This window comes from Sinohyriopsis cumingii, unplaced genomic scaffold (genome assembly GCF_028554795.1).
Source record: "Sinohyriopsis cumingii isolate HCF-2022 unplaced genomic scaffold, ASM2855479v2 utg002414l, whole genome shotgun sequence".
In the NCBI taxonomy this organism is placed as follows: domain Eukaryota; kingdom Metazoa; phylum Mollusca; class Bivalvia; order Unionida; family Unionidae; genus Sinohyriopsis; species Sinohyriopsis cumingii.
The window spans coordinates 550,284-574,523 of record NW_028316202.1 but is presented as its reverse complement, the minus strand read 5'-3'; the positions used below and the strand labels follow the sequence as shown (position 1 = coordinate 574,523).

At 33.2% G+C, this 24,240-nt stretch overlaps 1 protein-coding gene across 1 annotated transcript in view; it reads right to left on the bottom strand.

Annotated features, from left to right (window-relative positions):
- The window catches only part of LOC149770756 (E3 ubiquitin-protein ligase TRIM56-like), an 87,486-nt gene that overhangs the window by 13,895 nt on the left and 49,351 nt on the right, over positions 1-24,240 (bottom strand). The window contains exons 6-7 of the mRNA XM_089949163.1: positions 23,948-23,971; positions 23,488-23,502 (exon numbers count right to left, since the gene is read on the bottom strand). Coding sequence (XP_089805289.1) covers positions 23,488-23,502; positions 23,948-23,971 — 39 coding nt within the window. The remainder of the gene's footprint in view (positions 1-23,487; positions 23,503-23,947; positions 23,972-24,240) is intronic.

Below are 24,240 nucleotides of genomic sequence, written 5' to 3'. Positions count from 1 at the left end.
ATCAGAACTATACAGTGACGCGTCACTGTACAGAGAAGCCGCATGATATACTTTAGGACTTTGGCAAATGAATCAAGGGTAGAGAAGGCGAAATATTCATCGTTCAATAGATTGTGCTCGGGGAATGATAATGTATATGGAACATACATTAACTATATGTTAATGTCAGTATTTGACAAATTCGTTCAAAATCCAGAAAGAGAACGCATTCTCAGAAAGTAGAACGTGATTTTTCTTCGAAAAAATGTAAAATAATAAAGCGTCGATATCGCGTTTACAACGAGTTGGATAAATTTGGTAAGTTACCAAAGGATGTTTCTCAAATCATTGATCATTCTGAAAATCATAAAGTGCATTGGTAAACTGTTAAAACAGCACACTATCCCATGGCCACTGAATTAAAGGCGGGAAATTGAAGATGGTGGTCTTGGTGCAGAACATGAAAACAAACCACCGGCCATTAAGCCTTCTGCCTTTATTGCATTTATTTAGCATTATGTTTTGACTTTGAATATAAATTAGGATGGAGATCTCACGAAACGTACCCTATCGTTTATATTTTTTGCAACAAGTAGGAGTGTTACTAAAGTAAAGATCGATGATTTATATTCACACAACATATTTCAACGAATGCGAATCTCAAACTTAAAGTCATCTTTCAGCTATAGAAAAACGTGTGTGTAGTGTTACTGCTGTAGGTTATGTTTGGCGACATACCGCCTAGGACTCACTAAGGTGCTAAATTCCCAAGCGGCTATTGGGAACGAACACAATATAATCTTTGACCACTAAATAACTGAATTTAAATAATGTAATCACTTGCTATATCCTGTTAAGAATAACGCAAACAACCAACGATTGAGGTTTGCATTTGTTGCATGGAGATTTACAATATTCTAAAATATTGACATTCTAGAAGTAAAACCTTTCAGTCTGTAACTTTGGACAACAGGGTGACCGAGTGGTCGAATTCTGACGCCTTACCGATCACTGATATCTCACTTGCGCCAGCTAGGCCGATGTATCTATGTGAGAAAGCTGCCAGTAGCTTCCAGTGGGTCTGATGTTCTTAATGTGGCTTCTTAATCCACCACTTTAGCTGGCCGCCATATATGGCTGAGAATTGGCGTTAGACCTCAAACCAATAACAATGTTTAAGTTTTCTTTTAGAAACTAGATCCTATCAATAATATACCGAGTGGATTAAAATTATGCTGAATATATTTGTTGTTTGTTTTTTTCCACAGACAAACAAATCATTTGTAGGTGAGCGCAACTGTGTGTGCTGTGTATATGTTTTCTTGTCTGAGAGAGAGAAGATGCCGGACAAATAAACATATGAATCATCTTCGCAGACGTGTTGGATTTGAAAGCAGCTACCTAGTAAATACCAGCCTTCCTTATCTTCGATCGATTTCAGCATAATTTACTAGACAAAATGATATATTACCGATATTATCAATTAATATGTACGAATAATGTATATTTTATAGTGGATACAACAGTGAGTAACATATTTGTTATCCTTAAGACGTTGTTCCAAGTTATCGTTTTAAAAGTTAACTATCACACACTGCAACTCAAGCAGGTAACTCCTAAAAGTTTTCACTTTACCGCAATCGCCACATCGTAAGTCTGTCATAGCCCATTTCAAATGGAGCATATTCCACTCCAAGCTATCTCTGTGTGCATGTGTAATGGTGTATCTGTTAATTCACTGCATTCATAATGCCGTTTGCTATACTTGAATTATGTTGGGTTATACTATGTTTTCCTACTCAGAAACAAATTATTATATGTCAAGTAATTATATTATTCAAGTCTAATTATGGATTTTTAATTCCTTTATTCTGTCAGTCTATCCATTTTGCCCCATTCCTTTTTCACTTCGTATTCTTTTTATTTTTCTTTTGTTAGAAAATCACAGTATGCATGTCTTCATTCATGGTAGATTTTGTGACATATTGCATTATGCGCACATCGGAAAATACATATATTGACTTCTCTTTGAACTTATATTATTCTTTTGCAAAGCATGCAACTCAACTGATGATAAATTATTTCGAAATAATGTTTATTGATTATACTATCAGCTGTCATTTCTCTACTCGAAACACTGGCAAAGCATATTAAGCGACATTGTATCCTCTTCTCATGGTGAGACGTTACTAAAGTACACTCTCTGCCATTGTTTTCAAATATGAATGTCATTCATTGGCTGAAGTCAATGTAGTGCGCTTAAAATACCGGCAAATATTGTTTTACAAGTTCTAGCAGAATTAAACCTAAATGGAGTGGAATATAGTGCCTTAAGGTCTCACGGTATTACCGATATGGAAAAATTAACAGCTGTTGAAATTTGAAAGAACATAATATGGAAAACAAATGGTTCCTTCTGGTAAAGACTAGTTCCTAATGAATGTAAAATTTAGTGACAAGAATATTGTGGGGGTTTACTTGATTCCTTACTGACAACAATATAGACAATGTAGTAGTCGTTAATTCTCTACCTCTTCCTAGACTTGAATTTGAAAAATGCATTACTGATATTAACACTTCACACCTCAATACGCAAAAAACGAGATTGATAAATATTTGAAACAAAAATTGTTATTTGTCCGAACGCTAATAATAACATAGTTCTTTTATCGATACCATAGAGCAGGGTAGACTCTAAACAAAAAATAGTTATTATTTTAGACATGCTAGATAGCACACTTTGTATTGTACAAACAATCAGGGAATATTTAAAAGAGTTTTACCTCTCTGTTGTCTTAAACTAAGTAAGCGAAATAGCTACAACTACAACAATATGATTTCTTCACCGCGATGTTTGCAGTAAACAATAGTTAAAATCAGTTAGTATATTAGTTATAGCTATTATGTAGCAATAAGTGTAATATTTCAGACGATATTGTACACAAACATATCTCAGTGATATATGTCATGCTAATAAAATGTAAACATTTTTTAAGATGGTTCCGATCGTGTTGTATCAGCTCAGGATTATATATCAAGCGTCACAAATATTTATATATAAGAAAAAGACGCTAATGATAGGACAATTAATGCAATATCAGAATTGTATTGTGACATGAATGAAATAAAGACATCTCTAAACAATCACTATATTTTACTATAAACGAGGATAATATGCACAATGTTGCATTTATAAAAGTACTGATAAAGACTATAGCAATGGTGAGAAAAAGTTGGAAACTGGACTGACAAACGATAACAACTATCTTGCGCAGCTACAAAAGAAGAATGTGTTTAAAGACGTGAATACAAAGGTAGTCAATAATGGTAATATAATAACAATTATAATTATATTTCATTACATATAATAAATTATTACTTGATTTTGGTTGAAAACAATCGTGATTGAGCAACTCCCAAATATGAAATATCTGAAATATCTGATGGGAGAGAAATAGTCATAGTACAATCTCCGTTGTGTAGATGGTTCTATTTTCCAGTGTGATAAAAATGTGAAACAACTAAATGAAGATATTTAGGTTATATAACTAAGTATAACTTAATTCTTAGAAACAGAAAATAATTACTTTAAAAATAGCTAAAACGAGGTATTGTGCATGGTAAAGTGATATCATTATTTGCATACTTCATAAACAACATTATTCCATTGTACCCTCAGGAGTGGAAGATATGGCATAGTTCTAGTGTCATTTTGTACTCTTCTAAAACTGTCAGCTTCAGAAAACTTGCCATTCTATATACCTCTAATTTGAATACTGCAACTATTTGTTGTCTAATTGTCTCTGTCTTTGTACCAAAAATTCGTTTAATCAATAACTATGCGGGTCCCACTATATCACACCACGACGCATATATTTCATACATTGCAACCTCACACTTGTTTGTAATCAGACAGACTTTGTGTGAAGACGATTGCTTGATGCCCGCTAACACGTATTGGCCGTAGATAGTTGTTTCAATATGGTTAAAAATTTGTCGGCCAGAGAAATGACTTTCCGTAAAAGCACAATATAAAAAATTCATAATGGAATGACCTCTGCCAATGTTCCAGCTTGACCAAAGCATAGAACAAGCAACCCAAAATCGTAGCGATTCTGAACATCACTTATATAATCATCTAGCTGGCATTTCAAGACAAAAGTGTGCATCATGATATGTATTATGCTACCTCCAGTCAATAAAATATTAGTACAGTTATCAAGTAAAGGCGCAAATTTTATAAATGAGTAAAACTTGGAGTGGACTGTGACGTGGAGTTAGGCAAACCTATGTATTCTTGGATACTGGCACGACTCACGCAATGTAATAATTCAAATTGCACCTTCACAGTCTATAATGTAACCGTATATCAAGGAAACCAAGGGATTATTGTGACTTTTGCCGTTACAAAACAGTATGTATAGCTTCCGAATCGTAATCGATGCGTTGCTTTAACGGCATTATCGAAGACGTAAATATATTGAACTATATGCCTTATATATAGGAAAGGGACATCAAAAACAAACCAATTTTACAACCAATTTCCTTGGTTATGATCCACGAAAATTCGATATAATCAAAACATTTCGAATCAGAAGATTAAAATTAAAATAAATGTGTAAGCTCCCTTATCCTGGTGTATATCATACCAATATTATATCGAGGGGACTAACATTTCTACGTTGATGACTCTGCATATCTTCTTTCTGTATTTGTTATGAATTCAATGGTAGTCAGTGCTGATCATTTCAAATTTCTTGTTATTTCCACGTACAGAGTGATCATTATCATGTTCATTTGTGTGTTGCTGATGCATTTCATATGCTAGAGTGTAGGCATGAGACAGATGAGATAGATACAATAAATACAATTTAGACCAATTCCATATATACGTCGTGGCCGACATTAGCATAAATAAGAACCTTGAAAGGAGTGCACAGTTCACGGTTTGTAAAATAAATAATAAATAAAACACGGCACGCATAACAAGATACAAAGTTTTATTTGTTAAATAATTATTTGCCGTTATATTATATAATTTATCATGTTACTGGATCATATGTGAAGTGACACTTTCGAAGGGAAATAAAGTCGAGTATTTCAATATATCATCAAAACATACTACACTGTAAAATCATTATGTTTCTAAACATGCTCTGTATATTTTTTCTCCGTCTCTTACACTTTATATATTCAAATTAGTCTTTATTTATTTTTAAATTGTCTTAATATTCCCGACATACTCCATTTGTATTTTCGTACTGTACATATTTTATTATTTACTTATTATATCTGCATTATAATAATTTATGTATTGTTCTATTTTTGTTTGAAGAGGTATTTTTGCACACAAGTTATCGTTGGAACGTTTCTTGCCTATAATCACAAGTAACACTTTTTCGACTTGATTCCAAACTATATATGTCCCGTATACCGTTGCATAATCAATATGATTACACCCTTTATTTAACTTTTCTCTCTTTCTTTCTTTCTCCTAGACCTACATGTGAAGCTTTATTGTTCAAATTTGTGCAGGATTTTTTTCCTTATACCATGATACATTCACTCTAATTACTTGTTTCATGTGACTCTCTCTATCTCGCATCATCTTCTTCTTCTTTAATTTTCGAATATGTGCAGTTAAGCACATTTTATATACTGTATGCAATAACATTAAGGATAATATAAAGTCCAACGATGATTCTAAGAAAAATATTAAAATATGTGGTCATTGTTCCTTGTTCAGTTTATTAAATTTCTGTCCTGCTTATATCTCCCCCAGTGTGTGCATATTTTAAATAGTTGTAACGGCTGATAGACAACATAAACACCAGTAGCATAACGTAAATATATACAGAAGTATGTTATGTGAAGCCACACTTTCTAAATATCCCATTACATAAATTTGTTTTAACTTAGACAAAGTTACCGGTTCAAAACTAATGTCATATCAAGTTTATATCTACTTTTCTTATCACATATATATTATACCTAGACATATTTTGCATCCCAGCTACCTTAATAGCCTTGTTACCTTGGATAAGATTTCTTTTATAAAAACAATGCATTTATAACACTTAATATAATCGGTTTTTATATGTTGAATAATAATGGTCCAATCAGAAAGTTTTTAATGATGTTCACAATGTTCATTGGAAATACAGGCAATCTCTTTGACGAGCTGTTTAAAATGATGCAGCCCTGTTGAGATTGAATTGTGTATATTTCACATTATATGATATGGACAAGGTCATGTCATGTCATCTCTAACGTTTCTTGAGCAAACTGGCAAAAAGAGGGAAGCTTGGAACGACAAATTTATAATGTTTACGTATTTAATAAAAAAGCTCGATTTGATGGGAAAAACATAAGTATGTCATCGTTCCTTCTTTTAGATATATGTAGTGTTCAAGTGGATAGAACGTTGGTTGTTTGTTGATGATGGTGATAAATGATCGACACAATGGAAACTTGCTTCAAATTGAGTTAGCTTTTCGAAAGGAAAACTCAACCACATATGTGATAACCATTTTGAATGCTGGTAAAACAGAAGTTGTACATTAGGAAATTCAGTTCAGCTGAGAATCCATAGATCCTAAAATGTCTTTAAAGTTCGCTTTGTGTAGTTTAAGATGGTCTGCAGACATGGATACGTTATGTGTGTGAGAAAATAACTAAAACGTGCACAAGACATGAAAATATGTAATCAGATTATGTTTGTGTACGTATTGATTTCATACATAATCTTCATTTATTCCGTGTGTTGTGCATAATATGTATATCATATATTTTCACACATATAACATGTAGTATTCACCACATTTGTACAGTAAATTATATCGATTTGGTTATTATTTTATAGCTAAATGACGCTGTTGTTTCCTCGTTGTCGAAAAAAGAGTTGATATATCAGAGCATTTGGAATCAAAGTAAGTATCAGTAAAACTAAATTGTTGAGTTGGCAAAGACAGCAACAAAATCCACTTCAAATATATTTTTCACACTACAGCATATAAGGCTGTTACATAGTTCACAGTTTTAAAAATTAAATTTGGCTTAAGTGTTAATATGTATCCATCTATAAATATTTGCCAGGTCGTATTTCAATGTCATTACCGGCACGATAGTCTTTAATGAATATGCTAGTTTGATAGCAAAAGTTGTTAGTTATTCGATACTACCATCAGGTCGAACGTATAGCTTACCTTATTCCAACGAACAAATTTTGCCTAGCATATATCCGGTGTGAGAAAATCTGCAAATACACTGATGTTCGCTACAGGTTATCTACGTGAAATCTTAATAAGCAAATCCTGGTGGTGATAGGAAAAGCACTGTTCAATGTGCATTGTATAATTTCGCGGTATACGTTGCAAATGAAAATACATTTAATTGGAAAACGTCAAACTTTTATGGTGTGGAATAATTTGCTACATTTAGTTTACTCCAATGAGCTAACGCACTGGATATGACTAATACATGCTTAGAACGTTATAATATCAATATCAACTTAATTTCGGATAAGATTTCCATAAAATATGTACTGATATGTGAATATAATAAATATATAGCACAAATTGTACCACATAAAAACACAAAACATGATGTGTCGCATTTACTATAAAAAGTAAAAGGTAATGATCAGAGGAATACGTAGGAGAGAAATACAGTAAGAGATAGTCAAAAAGACGGTTTGTTGAGCACCATACAATTGCATTTTTATTGTGACATCCTTTGGACACTGATTACTATTACATATTATATTCGAATTTAAGCACATTATGGTTGTGATACGTTTGACACCGAGTACAATAACAAAGATTATCCTAATTTAAGAACATTACAAGGATGAGGATTTTGAGACTGGGTATAAAAATGTTGGAATTTCACTGGTCATAACTCTGACTTAAATGTCTGGCTCCAGCATGCGGTCTCTAACATTAAAACAAAACCGGAACGTTGGAAGAGTGGTTGGATCAGGGATATGCAATGTATTGTCTTTTTCATATGTCACACGTAATACAATACAGTCTTTCAACTCCAGTGATTCAGTATACACTTTTCACACTATATCAGATCTATATTCATTGCATATCCCCACTGTATAACAGTTAAATCTGGAATTAATTTGATCAAGAAAGGCTTCTAATACTCTTGGTGCTATAACATATATTTGTTACGTTCTGACGCCTCTTAATTAGTGTACGAGAAACTTACACCATGATGCCAACTCCATGACAGTTTACTGTAAACTTCACTGGGAATTTATGATTTGAAAGCTCTGTTATTCACCATATTTTCAAAGTTAATATTAATCCACTGAACATTAGTCGATAAAGCTATAACTTTTAAACCTATTAGTAAATATGCATATATCCAATATTAGGTGAAAGCTTGAGTAGCTACGGAGCTCGAAGTGATGTAGTTTCATCATATATTGTTCACCAGTGTGAATACAGTGTGCGTTTCGTTCTTTAAACTGTACACATATCATAAATATGTAAATACGCGCATTCATTAGAACGCTTTACTTACAAAAAACTGGGTCATATTATCAGATAATCTAGCCCTGAGTCTCACTGCAAATTATTTGTTGGAACCTCAGCTGTTTCGTTTAGGTTTCGACGTTGAGTACCATATTGGTAAATTAAAACCACGATCACCCATGTATATGCTATCGGAACGTGATCAAATCTTTCCAAAGCTGCATTTTCAGCAACATACTTGAAGACATTTCTGCTATCCCAAGTACACTTTCGAACATGGTTTTCCTGTCTTATGCCAGCTAGTTATTAGAAACCAAGGATCATGAATTATAACGCAGGTTTAGAGAGAAGACGAAGATAATAAGGGAAGACACGTATTTTATATCATTGCAGGACTAACAAGGCAAGATTTTCTGCGTTATTGCAAGCTACGTAGAGAAAAACTTTTTCCACTGATTTGGAGTTCAAGTACATGTTTGAGTCAGCATTACAAGAGAAGAAACAATACTACTAAATATGAATATATTCCGAGATTTTTGTAACTGTGCTTGGTTAGTTTTCTACATTGAGACTTTAATCTTAGTTTGCTAATGTTACTTTGATGCACTGATGTCAGTATGTTAAGTATCAGGCAGCTACCTCTCTGCTAATGTTACTTTGATGTATTGATGTCAGTATATTTAGTATCAGGTAGGTGTCTCTCTGCTAATGTCAATAAACCATATATATATATAAAGAGAGAGAGAGAGAGAAAGTCATTCCCACAACATGATATTTGTACGAATGGTGAGATTTTCATTGTACGCTGATTCAGTGTAAATCCCTAACGAGTAGCTGACACAAGAGGTTTTCATATACAGGAGTAAAACATCGATCAAGTACAGACAGGCAGACAGAGAGGCAAAATAGAAGTCAATAAAAAAAATAAAGAACTATTTTAGTACTGGAATTAGACCAATAAAATTATATTATCGATCAATATGCAATTTGACCCGACGTTTGACACGTTTTGTCGCTTAAGGCATTAAAGCCACTTTACACACGGGACATACAGATTTTGGACTATGTAATCACTTCCATTATTGTTGTTCTTCTGCTTTCATCAAGATCTAATTCGTGCCATCATGCGTCAATCAATACACTGTGTCCATATCTATAAATCTTCACCTAGTGGTAGGAATATTTTCTCATATAGTAATGTTGATTATTTGTTGCATTGAATTAGTAGATATTAACAGGAATGTTGCCACACTGGGGAAAATATACAGTAAATAAATTAGTAAAAAGTATATTAAGAACTACTACAATGTACCGACGTGGTTATATTAATTTGCGGAGCATACTGACAATATATAAGCCAAATCATGGTGAAAAACAAAACTTCCTTAACTTTGATTTCAGGAGTCTTCTGGTGAATTTAGGAACATAAATGAAGAAACAATTGTTTAAAAAGTTATAAAATAACCTAGAGGTACCAGAGGCTGCTCAAATGCACAGTGAGCAAACATGCACGATGTAAGCCGTGACGAAGAAAAATAGACTGATAATTGTATACAATTTAAAGACCGGTATACTATATAACTAATGGTATGAACAATTCTAACAAGTTTTTCTAGAGAAGTTGTTACCGAAAACCTTACTTCATGTATTTGTTTTGCCCAGAATAGAGTATAATCCCGTTTCACCGTTTCAGTTTCTTACTGATGCGAGAAATATTAGTCAGATAGCTATGCTAAACATAAACTATGACAAATGTATTATTGACGATAGTGGATATGAATTTGATTCAATTTTGAATGGCTTAATGTGTGTCAATAAAGCACGTGTCTTGCATAAATTAGCAGTTGAATCAAGACGCGAAGATGGCTTATCAAGATCACACCAACAAATATGTTTGGTTTTCATTAGGCAAAATTCAATCGGAATATAATTTGGTTCTTGTTTGCCTGTAAATCCCGATAACAGAATTCGGGTTATACTCGTTCACAAATATATCTACAACTTATTGGAATTTCTTTGAAATTTTTACGATATATATTCTTGTTAAAATAATAAACGTGGGTCTGTGGCAGAGTGTGGTAAGGAAATAAAGCTTTAACTAAAATAAATTAATTTGTTGGTTAATTTGTCTGGTTCAATGGCTCCATGGTTATTCTATTCTTACAGTTACAGTTATTAGGATGCATTACAAAGACGTCCCTATATATATTCTCGCGCAGTCTATGTATGTTTATATGCTTGCTTAATCTACATTATTGAGCTTATCTCACCACAATTGTATTTTCTTTTTACGAATTGTGTTTTTATTACTTATCATAGTTTATATGCTAACATAACTAGTATAACTTGTATTACCTCTTAAATTTCATTTTATCTCGCCCAATACACTGTAAAACGTTATTCCAATCATCATTAAATTTTTTGCTTGCATGGATTCACATACGTGAATTATTTTTTGCCACTTATATAAAATAATAATTACTTTAGAATTATTCTTGTAGCAGCACAATCAGTTTGTTTCGGGCATTCATTATTATTTATATAATAAAATTTAAAGCTTCAAACAATCAACGCCTTTGTATTAATCAACACAGAAATGCATGCTATAATTTATTACATCTATGACATTCTTATCAGTATTTAAATACAGTGTTGCATACCAAGGATTGCCATCTATTTTCTTACCCATTTGAAATATTAGGATGGAACGAGTGTGATACTAATGTCCTCAGGCATTTTCCCACTACCGCATTAACATTTTTGAACGTTTTGTCGAATCCGCAGTGCTAAAGAATAGATAAAACTATATGGTTAGCTTATAATTCACCTCCTACAGCAATGATATTTTCCAGACAAACATCACCTGATGTTCCACAATAAACTAAATATATTTTTGTACTGTAAATACACCCCATGACATTTTCAACTATGCCTACTTACGTAATGTCATGGAGAACGTTCATCGTTAATGTAAAATCATACCCTAAACTGAAAGAAATAACACAAACACCGTATTGTTGGACGGTTTGTAAAATACACAGAAATACATATGACTATTACGCTGCTCTTTGTATCATCGCTTAGGACAATTAATCAATATAATCTCTATTGACATGTAATATTCTTCGCACTCGCAACTACCAAACAAATTTTCTACCAACGCTAAATTGCTACCATTGATATTTACATTTTTGTTCATATTGTCACCGTCTTAGCAACATTATATAGCTTTTCGTATGAAGATAGCTCCTCCTCTTGATATACGCTTAACAATTAAATCCCCTTATGTCCACAAATGTATGCAACACTTTCGTTATTAAAGTACATATCTGATTATGCAAAAGATCTCCTCCAAGAAATTAGAAAAATATTCTTTATTAAAGATAAACTTGTATTTTGAGTAACTGTCACACCGATTAGCTTTTTGGTCGTTTCATATGTATCTCTTTGCATACAGCCAAGAATGTCAACTCATACTTTTGACATGTTAATATGTTACTGGTTTAAACTAGCGACATATCTATTGATCTGTGTCATTACTTATTATATCCACCAATCCAGTTTTGAAATATATCTACCCATATCCTTGAGTTAATTGCAGCTAAACATAAGAGCATTGTACTTGAAAAGAGCCGACTGAGGTGTTCCACTAGTGTAAACACGGTTCATCGAATGAAACAGTTTTGATAATCAATGATAACGGATAAAGTGGTTACCACAGTGATCATCAATTATCAACATGCAAACATATCATAAGCAGCTGCAAGAACAAAACACCATATGCAATAACATCAGCTCTCACAAGGAAGACAGAGACTAAGCGTAATATAAAATGAAGTTATGACAATTAACATACGTAAAAGAGCCTTGGAAAGGTTAACAATTCCTATTAATGCATAATTCTTATATCAAGGATTCATTTAGACAGATGTTCATAATAGAACATTCATGTGCCATCTGATGCATACAACTTAAACTTTGCTTTAGCGTCGATAATGATCTTGAATCTCACTTTCGCCGAGTTGATTTATCGTTATAATTTGTCTGACATCAGTAGCACCCTTTAGCAACACAATACATGCTACATCATTTATATGTCTTAACTGATAAAAACAAAACATAAAGACTCATTTAAACTAGAAAATAGCTTTATGTTCCATTTTAAATTAATCCATTTGTCGTTATATTATATAATTTATATTATTGCTATCTATTCTTCGAATTGAAACCTAAAAATGAAAATAACGAGTCTTTCACTATCTTGTCAAAGTAAATTACAGTATATAGTCATTATATGGTTCTAAACAAGCCCTGTAGATTGTCTCTGTCTCTTGATCTTTATCGTTCTCGCTTATTTAGCATTTACATTTTAATTGTCTTAATAAACCCGACATACGCCACTTCTATTTTTGTATTCTATATATTGTATTATATATTTATTTTATTTGCATAACAACAATTTATATATTGTTTTGTTTTTGTAAACAGGTACGTTTGGCTCATTAGTTATCTTTAGAATGTTTCCTATTATAAAAACAACAAGCATTCTGTAGATTTTATTCAACAATATACATCTCCCGTATACTGTGGCATAATCACTAAGACTACACACATTATTAAACTCCCCCGTCTCTCTGTCTTTCTCTCCCTGTCTTGCAGTTATATCTGAAGCTTTATTGTTTCAATATGTGCAAGCTTTTTCCCTTATACAATTGCATAATCGCTATGAGTCCATGCTTCATTTATCTGTCTCTGTCTATCTCAAAGTAAAATGTGACCTTCTTATTGTTTAAAAATGTGAAAGCCGAGTTCGTGTATTGTAGGCAATAACATCAATGAGGTTTCCGAGAGAAATAAAATCCAATATATGATCAAGGTTTTCTTTTATGTTTGTCTGTTTCTTACTGTCCTGTTTATATTTCTCTGTATAATTTTGATAGAAAGCCTGCTATATAAATCTTCATCAATGCGTTACATATGCGTGTACAGAAATCTTCCACATGAAGTCACACTTTGTAAATATTCCTTTCTATAAATATGTTTTAACTTAAACCTATTTACGGATTCAATATTAATGTCATCTACAGTTAGTCTTTTTTTTTTTCTTATCCGATATATATTCTGCATGGACAAAGTTTGTATCCCAGTTACCTCAATCACCTAGTTTCCTTGAGTAAGATACACATATCTTATTGACAACACTTAATTTAATCAGTTTGTATATATTACATAATAATGGTCTCAAAGTTTCCATTCATTTTCACGACGTCCAATGGAAATAATCACCATTTCCAAGATGAATGGCTTGAAATGAAGACACATGGTTGGAGTTGAATAATTTTTATTTATAACTACCATTGTACGAAATTTAACGGGAATTATTTAATATTTCAAACGTAAGTTCTTTAACTTGGTACTTTTATATAAGAATGTGATTGACCCTACGTTAACATACTATTTGGTACCTAGTGTCCGAGTGTTCTAAGGGGCTCGCCTTTACCAATCACTGACATCTTATTTCTCTCCGCTTGGATTTGGGTCTCGTGTTCTGTTAATGTGTTTAAATGTCAGAAAGCTTGAAGGTATCTTCGGGTGGGTCGGTGGTTCTTCACGGAATTTTACCGGGTTCTTCCACCACCATATATACTGTCCGCCATGTATGGCTAACACGTGCTGAAAATGGGTTACACCAAAACAAAATACTACTGCCATAGTAATATATACCATAATAGGGTATATCTACATAGGCTTAAAAATAGCCTGAAGTTTTACCTCAAAATGTATAGTTTTGGATGTTGAATAAAAACTGTTGCATAATGTGTAGCACCAAATAAAAAGTAGCGTGTTTCAATTATATATATATATATATATATATATATATATATATATATATATATATATATATATATATATATATATATATATATATATATAATGCTAATAATTTCCAATGCTTTTAGTGTTTATTGCTTTGTGTCAGATATTTACAATTATTATATTAACAATTGATCTCACGTAAAAGTGCCCAGTGTAACGCTTCGCAAAGAATGTATCTTAAGCATCGCGTTAGACCTACTGTCACTGATGGTTGCACGAAAATGTGTGTGTGTGTGTGTGTGTGTGTGTGTGTGTGTGTGTGTGTGTATGATTTTGGAGTTTTAACGTAGCTTTGACAATTGTTTAGTCATATCGCTACGATGTCTGCAGTGTGACAGTTTATAGTGATGCCTATCACTGGGGCATCATACCGCAGATATGTAGCATAATGTCCCACCCAGTCACATTATCCTGAAAGCAGGCCCACCAGTGTTAACACTGACCTCCTATTGCTGAACGCCAAGAGAGGCAGCTGTAGGTACCATTTTTTGGCAAGTCCTTGGTACAATTCGGCCGGGGATCGAACGCATGACCTTCCGCATCCGAGGCGGACGCCCTAACCAACAGGCCACCTAAGTGGTTTTGCACGGAAGAACATGCCTTCCTAAAAGCGTTGTGTTTAAAGAAAACCACACCGATGTAAGTAAGCGTCCATACACTGAGTATAGGAATCACATGCCATCACTTTTTAAGGAATATTGTATCATGAATAATAATGATGATTATTTGTTTGATGATGGTGATAATTGGTCTCGGGAATGCTGACTTTCATTAAGACTGGTTTATCTGAAGAAATATGTGACATATATATATATATATATATATATATATATATATATATATATATATATATATATATATATATATATATATATAAGGTTGATTACTCTGAAATGTACCAAGGAAATGCGTGTGTGGGCTTCATAAAATGTATTTTGCATTTAAAAATGTATCATATTTTAGGGGAGAAAAACATTTATATCCTCTTTGATGGAATTTGCATGCGACCTAGCCAATCCATTTGTTAAATGTACGGACTTGGATGTAAATATTCCGCCAAAGTGACCATAGTTAAGGTTATTTCTCTTAGTCACACTATGTGATGTTTGATGTTTTTTTGGATGTATAAGACTAGGACCGACTTTGTATTTAGTGTCTTAGATCATGAATAATATTATGCTTTCTGGTGCGTACATTGGATTTGATGTGAACTTTTAGGTGCTAAATTTTATCAACAACTTCATTAATTTTTTAAATATCATATACAGTTTCGAATATGGTGCTATATCCTGTGTTTGGAAAGGTAAACTGCATCATGTCAGCACGAATAAGGCTGCGGTTTTGTAAGACGAACAAACTAGACTATCACTATCTCTAGGCAAGATAGAAAGGGATTTCACCAACAAGTGTGTATCATGATGAACCTAAACATTTCATCCAAAAATCAAATTGAAACTCAATGAGTTTCTCTTAATATGTTGTCCTTAAAATGTACCATTATGCAATATAATCGTTTTAAAACTGGTTGGCAGCTATAGCTAGAAGCATCGAGAGTAGGATCAATACTTCGAAAATGCCCTATTACGGAATTTGTTTGTTTTGAAACGTATTGGAGAAATGTATAATCTGGATGAAAGTGATAAACATTTTTTCACTCTACGAGATCTATGCTCGCCTGTAAATAAGCAAAAAAATATCATCTTTGACCTCAACAAAATTGAATTTAAATGATTTAATCACTTGCAAGTTCGTAATATATTCTTTTGAATAATCTGTTTTACAAACAAAAAAGCAGGGTCATTGTTAAACGCAAACATAATATAGCTTGGTTTATATAGCTTAGAGATCATTTCCCTATAAACTGTTATTCAATATTGATAGACTGAACAGCCCCAAAATGATACTGCATGAAGGTAATACTCAAAATGATGAACAGAAACGTCCTTTATAATCAGGTAAAATAAAACTGATTGTTCTAAATAATCGATATGAATATATTAAAACGTATGTGCACTTCTAACGATTTTGAGGGAAACTATTTGAAACAAGACAGAAGAAGTAATAGCCTTTGCAGACATTACTATGACATAGGAAGGACAATATATAGCCTACCCCATATTGTAATACTGTCAAAGTTGTTCATATAATAAGCGTTGTCCCTCATCTCCTAATGATTTTAAGAAGAATGTCAATGACTGATGTTGCCCCCAGAATTGACTACCTCTTGTATGATGGAGATCAAAATGGAACCAAACGGACTTACCTACAAACTAAGCTTCGAAGAAAGAGAAAAAAGAAAGAATAACCAAATCAGCAAACGATTTGGGGTTTGAATTTCTTAAACGTAGATTTGCTATATTATAAAACATTTAAATTAATGAAGTAAAAGCTCTCATTCTGTAACTTTCGGGAACCGGGTGACCGACTCGTCCAAAGCGCTCGCCTTCTCGATCACTGACATTTCACTTCTGCCCTCTTGGGTTCGAGTTTCGCACTAGGCCAATCTAGATATGTGAGAAAGCTACCAGTAGTTTCATGTGGGTAAGAGGTTCTTGCTGGAGATTCTACCTAGACCACATATACTGGCAGCCATATATTTCCTATCGTGTACCGAGAAATGGCATTAAGCATCAAAACAAGAATAACATCTTTAAGTTTCCTTTTATACCACTAGCTCATATCAATAACTAAAAGGGCAATGTTACAGTGTAAACTCTGAATGAGGGCACAGGGTGCGTTTAGTGTTTTTAAGAACACCTAGTTCAAGTATTTTGACAAAGTTTATTATTTTCACATGCAAGCAGGTCATTTGTAACTGATGGCAACTGTCAATGTTGTGTATATCTTTTTGATAGAGAGAGATAGAGAGAGAAAGATAGAGTAAATTCACCTGGCTAATAAACATGGGAATCATCTTCGCAGATGTATTGACTTTGTAAGCAGCTAACTAGTAAATGGCAGTCTTCATATTTAAAGTTGTATAATGTATTACAATTCTATAATGCAAGCCTTCCTTATTTTCGATTTACTAGGAAAAATGGATATACTACAGACAGTAATATATTTGCTATCCTAAAGAAGTTATTACGCGTTATCCTTTTTAATGTTAACTATCACACACTACAACTCAAAGAGTTATCTCTTTAAAGGTTTCTCTTTACCACAATCGGACCATCGTAACTCTGTCATGACCCAGTTCAAGTGGAACAAATTCCACTCTAAGTTATGCATATCTGTGTGTTGGTGTATATGTTAATTTAATTATATCTTAATGGGATATGCTATAATTGAGTTAGTTTGGGTTATATTATATTTCCCACCCAGAAGCAAAGTCGGGAGTGTGGGGTAATTATCTTGTTCAAGTCAAATTATGTATTTTTAATTCCTTCATTCTGCCTGTCTTTTCTGTTCTCACTCTACCATCTTCACATAGCACTACGTTTTATTCTTCTTTTGTTAGAACATCACATTATACTTGTCTTTATGTTTGGTACATTTTGCAATTCATTTCATTATATGCAAATAGGAGCTATGTACAAGTTCAAACGTTGTATTATTCCTTTTCAAATCATCCAGCTAAACTAATTAAAAATAACTTTGGAATAATGTTGCTTGATTATAATATCAACTGTCAATCTGTAAGTAGGATTTATCAACGTAAATTTACAGCGTACAATATCATATTCACTAATTAGTTGTACGGAACCACTTATATATCTTTATCTCTCTTTATTTATTGATTGGATTATTAACAGCTCTATAATGGCTAAAAATGTGAAAAATAAGTGTATTTGTTCTGCTGCAAGTTTACCGACAAAGGTATTCAGCTTCAAAGGTCCAGACACATTTCGATGGCAACAAGTAATAGCACAATTGTTTTCACCACTTTCTCTCCTTAAAGTATTTATCTGATTCTGCCAAAAATATCTTCTAAGCTATTAGGAAGATAACCTTTAGCAATGCAAAACGGTTAATTTGGGTAACTTTCGTACCAATTTGCTTTCTGGGAGTTCCATACGTTTCTCGTTATAGGATGTTGAGTTAGGAAACTCATACATTTGACATGTTGTTATGCTACTGGTTTCAATTGACGACAAGCCTTTTAATATGTAACATGACTTATTATACTGACTAATATAGTTTTCAAATATATATACACATCTTCGTGACTTAATTTCAGTCAAACATATCAACTTGACAAGGGACCGACTGAGCTGTCGCATTGGTAAACATAGTTCTTGAATGAAGAAGTGATGGTAATCACTAATAGCGGAGAGGAAGGTTACCAATATTATCATGACTCGTCAAAATGAGAAAGATTGGAGAAGCAACTGCAAGAACAAAACGCTAAGATCTCAACAACAAGAGCTCCCACGACAAAGAAAGGGATAAAATTCATAAAAACAAAGTTACCGCAACTAACATAAAATAAGGGATCAGAACTGTTATCAATTCATATTAATGTCGAGTTATAATCTGAAGGATACAAGTAAATATTTGTTGCGTAGAGATAAACAAGTGTACCAGGAAGGATGATGGAACAAAGCGGATTCAGGCGAGACACGCAAACCTTTTAAAACTTTGGCTAGTATGAAGGGTCAGATTTTGAAAAGGTTTCATAGAAAGGTTATTAGACGCCAGTTATCTGTGCATGTTTATAATATGAGAAATATGTCGATGGTGACAATAGCCGCTATTATCGAATTTAGAGAAATGAACATTTTATAACATACGTAAATTATGGTTCAGCAATCAATGATCTTTGCTGCACTTCATCAAAATTATTTATTTTGGCCGTCAAATATCTGACTATACGTATCGGCAAATGACATGGAACGTAAAAGGGACAACCTACGATTCACCGTACATCAATTGATTATTAAACGGTGTAGACATTACACTAACTCAATGGGTAATATATTATACAAGGAGAGCTTAATTTCCTGCACAGCATAAATCCCGTGATTAAATCCTTTCATATTCGAGCAGTAGGCTAACAGTGAAATTTGAAGAAGACCAAGGGACATGGTGCTCTGGGAATAGCAATCTTGTACTGAAAGTCCATGTGCGTTATTATTGTGTTGGGAGCTCGTAAAAATCGAACGTTAGATGTAGTTGTAAAATCTAAATATAAATGTAAATAGTATGCATCAGGAACCATGTTGCCAGTATCTACTTACTAGTTTAGCAAGCCACTTCAAAACAATGAAAGAATTGAAACAATATTGTATAAGTTTTGCCTCGAAACCATCTAAATCTCTGACAGACCATATTGCATTGCAAAAATAAGTTTGTTTTAGTGGTTAAGGCCAATATCTCTATGAATAGTTGAAATTATCATGTTGTTGTCGTTTGTGCAAATCACGACAAGGCATGGGGTATATAACAACGTATGTAAAATGGAAGAGAACATCGACAAGACAGATGAGTGAGTAATTAAAAAAAAAAAAACAATAGGCTCCAAACTTTTAAAGTTACTGCATATGGTCAAACGAGCGACGAATGTCGTTATTGGAGTTGTTTTTGATAGCATGATGAACAGACTGGAGGACGAGACATCTACGTTTCTGTCCGTAACATGAGTTTGTTCGTATGGTAATCCGTTTTCTGAACAACTAACCGTAAAAAAATGTGTTCATGACGAAACGCAGTAGATACGTAGAAAATGGAACTCGTTTGGTGTTCACAAGGCTGGGAATATCGGTCACTCACGAATTATAAGAATGTTAAACAATTGTTGCAGACGAAGTAGTGAAAATAAAAAATGTACGACATAGTACAGTGTAGTAAGCTTGAGAAAACTGCAGAGTTTTCTAAACTCAGTGAGATTGTTTTCATGGAAGGAAATATTTAAACAGGATTGCATTTCTGAAATTTTAGCAAACGGAATAATAGTTCTATGCGACCTCAACTCTCAACTCTCTTGGAGAGTTATGGGCAAGATGATTTATCTAGTTGTCATTACATGACGATACTTATCCGTATGACAATAATCCTAGCATCGGTTTGAAGCAAAGAAAGATACCTAATTTGATAAATTATTAAGAAAGTCATGCTAAAGAAGAACTCCGCTCTGACGTTAGATCCCTCAATAAAGACAAGACTTGACATTATATTCACAAAAGTGTACTAGACAGGGCAATCCCCGAGCCGCTTCAAACAATGCAAAGTTATACCTTACAAGTTCGGAGGAAGAAGAAATTAGATATTAATTATAAGCAGGATATAACAATAGCTCCAGTGTTTCAAACAGTCGTATGACAATATATACAATAGTATTTCTATCTTTTTTTTTTCAGAACAGATCTCTTTCCAACATCCATTATAACTGTTTTAGAAACCACTCCGTTAGTAGAACTACAGCTACCTGTATCAAGAAAACGATATGATATTATATGGATAGAGATATCGATGTATACGTTACGTGTCTTGTTAATTTTACCACATGCTATGCAGTTGGCACTGTTATTTAATGTACAAGATGTTAAGACTTGGAATACGATAAATAACATTTCGCATCATGAAAGACTCGTTCGAGAGCGCGACATTTGTTTTTATTTTGTAGAAAACAGCTGATCATAATAAACATATCTTATCAAACTTTAACAGATCTTGATCGTATTAACAGATAATGTGATCACTGAATTGAACCATTCCTTGTGTGGTCTATAACATTGCTGGTGTCCACGTGTATTGCTTCTTTTACATGACGAAATCACTAAAATGGTTCCTTCGCATCATTCGATATAACAGTTACTTGGGAAAAGATCTAAGTACGCAAAAAGGTGAAGACATATATAACGCCGCAAAGACTCTGTTTTGAATTAATTAACAAAAGAATGTATACTTTCTTCCGCTTTTCTGTTTGACAAATCTCAAAACCATCCATTTTAAACTAAGTAGTATCCTGGCGTTCCTCTAACACACAACTTAAAACCATATAACGCTGGAGAAGGAGCACGTGACGGGAGAAAACTACTGTTAAAGTCATTTTTATTGTATCTATATCACAAACGGCGAAATAAATCCCTTAACAATTTGGAAAAATAAGTATTCTACCATCTGTTCTATTCAAATGTGTAACATGGTAGCACACACTCAATGACAGAAAAACCGTGTTATGTAATAGAAATGCAGCCAAACATATACAGATAAGGCGAAAGTATCCCTTTTCAACAGAATATCAACGGGTAAGGAGTGACATATATCTGAAAAAGTATGCTTACTACGTTTACCTGTCTATATCAGTATTTAAAAGACTCTTTAAATCAGTAAGGATAGAATAAGTCATTTACAAAATTGCTAAGAATTACGGCACGGACGATATCATTTCAGACATGTAGCAAGAGCATAAAAAATCGTTTGGAATCGACACATTAGTTATGCTATTCCTTAGTTATGCTGTTGAATGTCAAGAATGAACAGTCTGGAGAGAAAATGTTGAATTAATGGTTAATGGAACTAACTTCAGATATATTCATTCGGATTTAACGATATGTAACATGTGGTTTTCTTTGAACTATTGACACTGAGTGAATGGCCTCTGTCTGAAGTAGTGAAAAGTATTTGTGCATCGCGTATCTAATTATATATTGTGTTAATATATGGAAAAGAGAGTGACGACAGAGTGAACCACCTTTTTTTAGGCTACGAGAAGCTACTTGTAGAAGGCAATGATTTATTTGAGAGACTGATTGACACTTTAAAGGTGTCAGATGTAATGTATTGTTGTTTCAATCAAGAAAGTGATAGAGATACTTCCTATAAGCAGTGTTGACTGTTTGTTTTATATCAATGACGATGTATGCAATAGATTAATGTTGGTGAAGGTAGGTGGTATAGCTTCCTTATGCAATAAAATGCATCCCCTAATTAGGTCTAACATCTCGTACCATAGCAATGACATATTATCGTTTCATGAAACCAAATCTGTAAAGACCAATTATAAAACTTGGCAAATCTTTTTGAATAACAACCTATTGATATGTAATGCCCTTTATTTCATATATAGTACTTACTGCCACATACAAACACTTTTTTATTTACCTGGTGCTTGATCCTGGTTACACTTACTTTAGTTACAATTGTGTGGCTTTATTAATTTTGTCACTGTTCCATTTCTCTATCGTTTCTTTAATAGTACATGTTTATCTGTCCCAAGACTAATCCGCTTCTTGCAAAGTATCTATTATTTAAGAACAGTGATCGTATCAGAAACTAAATCTCACTGAAAAGTAGCCACATTTATCTCTAAACAAGAACGACACATACTGCTACAACCCGTACATATTTTGTCATGAAGCAAGAAATACACAAACTGCTACATCAGTATACATTTTCCTTTCTGTTTATCCCATATGTGCTTGAGATGATTAAGTGTAAAGTAAAGAAGATTAATACTATCAAACATGTTCCAAGCTTACAAAGTACATATTCCTCGCTTAGCACCAGGTTTCACATGTACGTACATTATGTATGGTACAATTACTAATTTCAGGTAAATGTCTATATAATTCTCAGAGAAGCTAAAGGTAAACAGAGCCTATATATCTACAAACACAGTTGTTATGTGATACATAAGTATTATTCCAATTTATTAAAAAATAACACCATATGTCCGTCTCTACAACACAAACATGATGTAAACATAATCAATGATAGGTAGTCAATATACCCTTGAGGAAGATGAAATCAAGTAAAACAACGAAGGCTTTACCAGGCAAATGCATGGGGAATGCATCATTATGCAATGATTAGTTCATAATTACTTAGCAATAATGACGAACGTCTGGTCGTTACCTTGCCAATGAGCATACGTTCGTTATAATCTTCACTGTCCACTATGTATTTCTTATTTGTTATAACAGTGTACGCCTTGATTACTCTGCAGAATATTTATACCCATATAATAACACGAATCCTGTGATATTGAATAATATGAAAGAAAACTTCGATACTCCCTCTAGAAAAACCTTTAGTAGACTTTAATGTAACCTAAACTATTGCTATGAACATCTGATTCTCAAAATGATTGTTAAATTATATGATAAATGAATTGATGACTTTGCTATCAGTGGTCAAATAACATTTAAATTCGAGTAATATCTATCATGTAATGCGTGTTCGTGCACAGTTTAGTACTTACATATCCCGCCGAGCGCTGAAAGAACACAATAAACTGATATTAGAAACTGTGAAATATACTTTCGGTGGTGTAGCATGAACAAAACTCTAAATAAAGGACGCGCCTTCAATTGGGTTTCTCATATTTGTATTAAAAAATTACGTCTCCCTTTGTCGGTAGAGAAAATAAACCTGTATTAAGAATGTCTTAATGTACAGTATGAGTCAAAAAGAGGATAATCTCATTATGCGGGAATCTAAAGCATTTATAAAACCTGGTGTGATCTGAAATAATGTTATTGAAATTTCATCCAAAATATGAAAAAGGTGCATGATAATAAAACGGTAACTATACTTTATAGTAAAGCATAACTTAAACTTTAACGAATACCTATTTTAATGCATGTACGCGTCTTGCGAACCATATAAAATACATAACTTGTTCATAGTAGACTGAGGGGACATATATTTTTTATACTTACAGATGCCTGAATCTGTTTTTCTTCCTGAAAAAAAATATAACAAAGGTGATATTAGAAACAAACGTTGCTATTTGGTCTCAAAAATGGGACGTACAAGTACAACTGTCACTACTTTAGCTGAGTATTCCACAATAGTTGCCGTTTAACGTAATCTACTAGACAGGCTGTGTCATATGCAAATATCCGTATTTGAACGTTTTTCTTTGTCTTTATTCAGAAAAGTTAAAAAAGGAGCCGCAATAACTTGCGCTACATAAAATAGGCGTGACTGTATAGGTACAAACGACGTACTT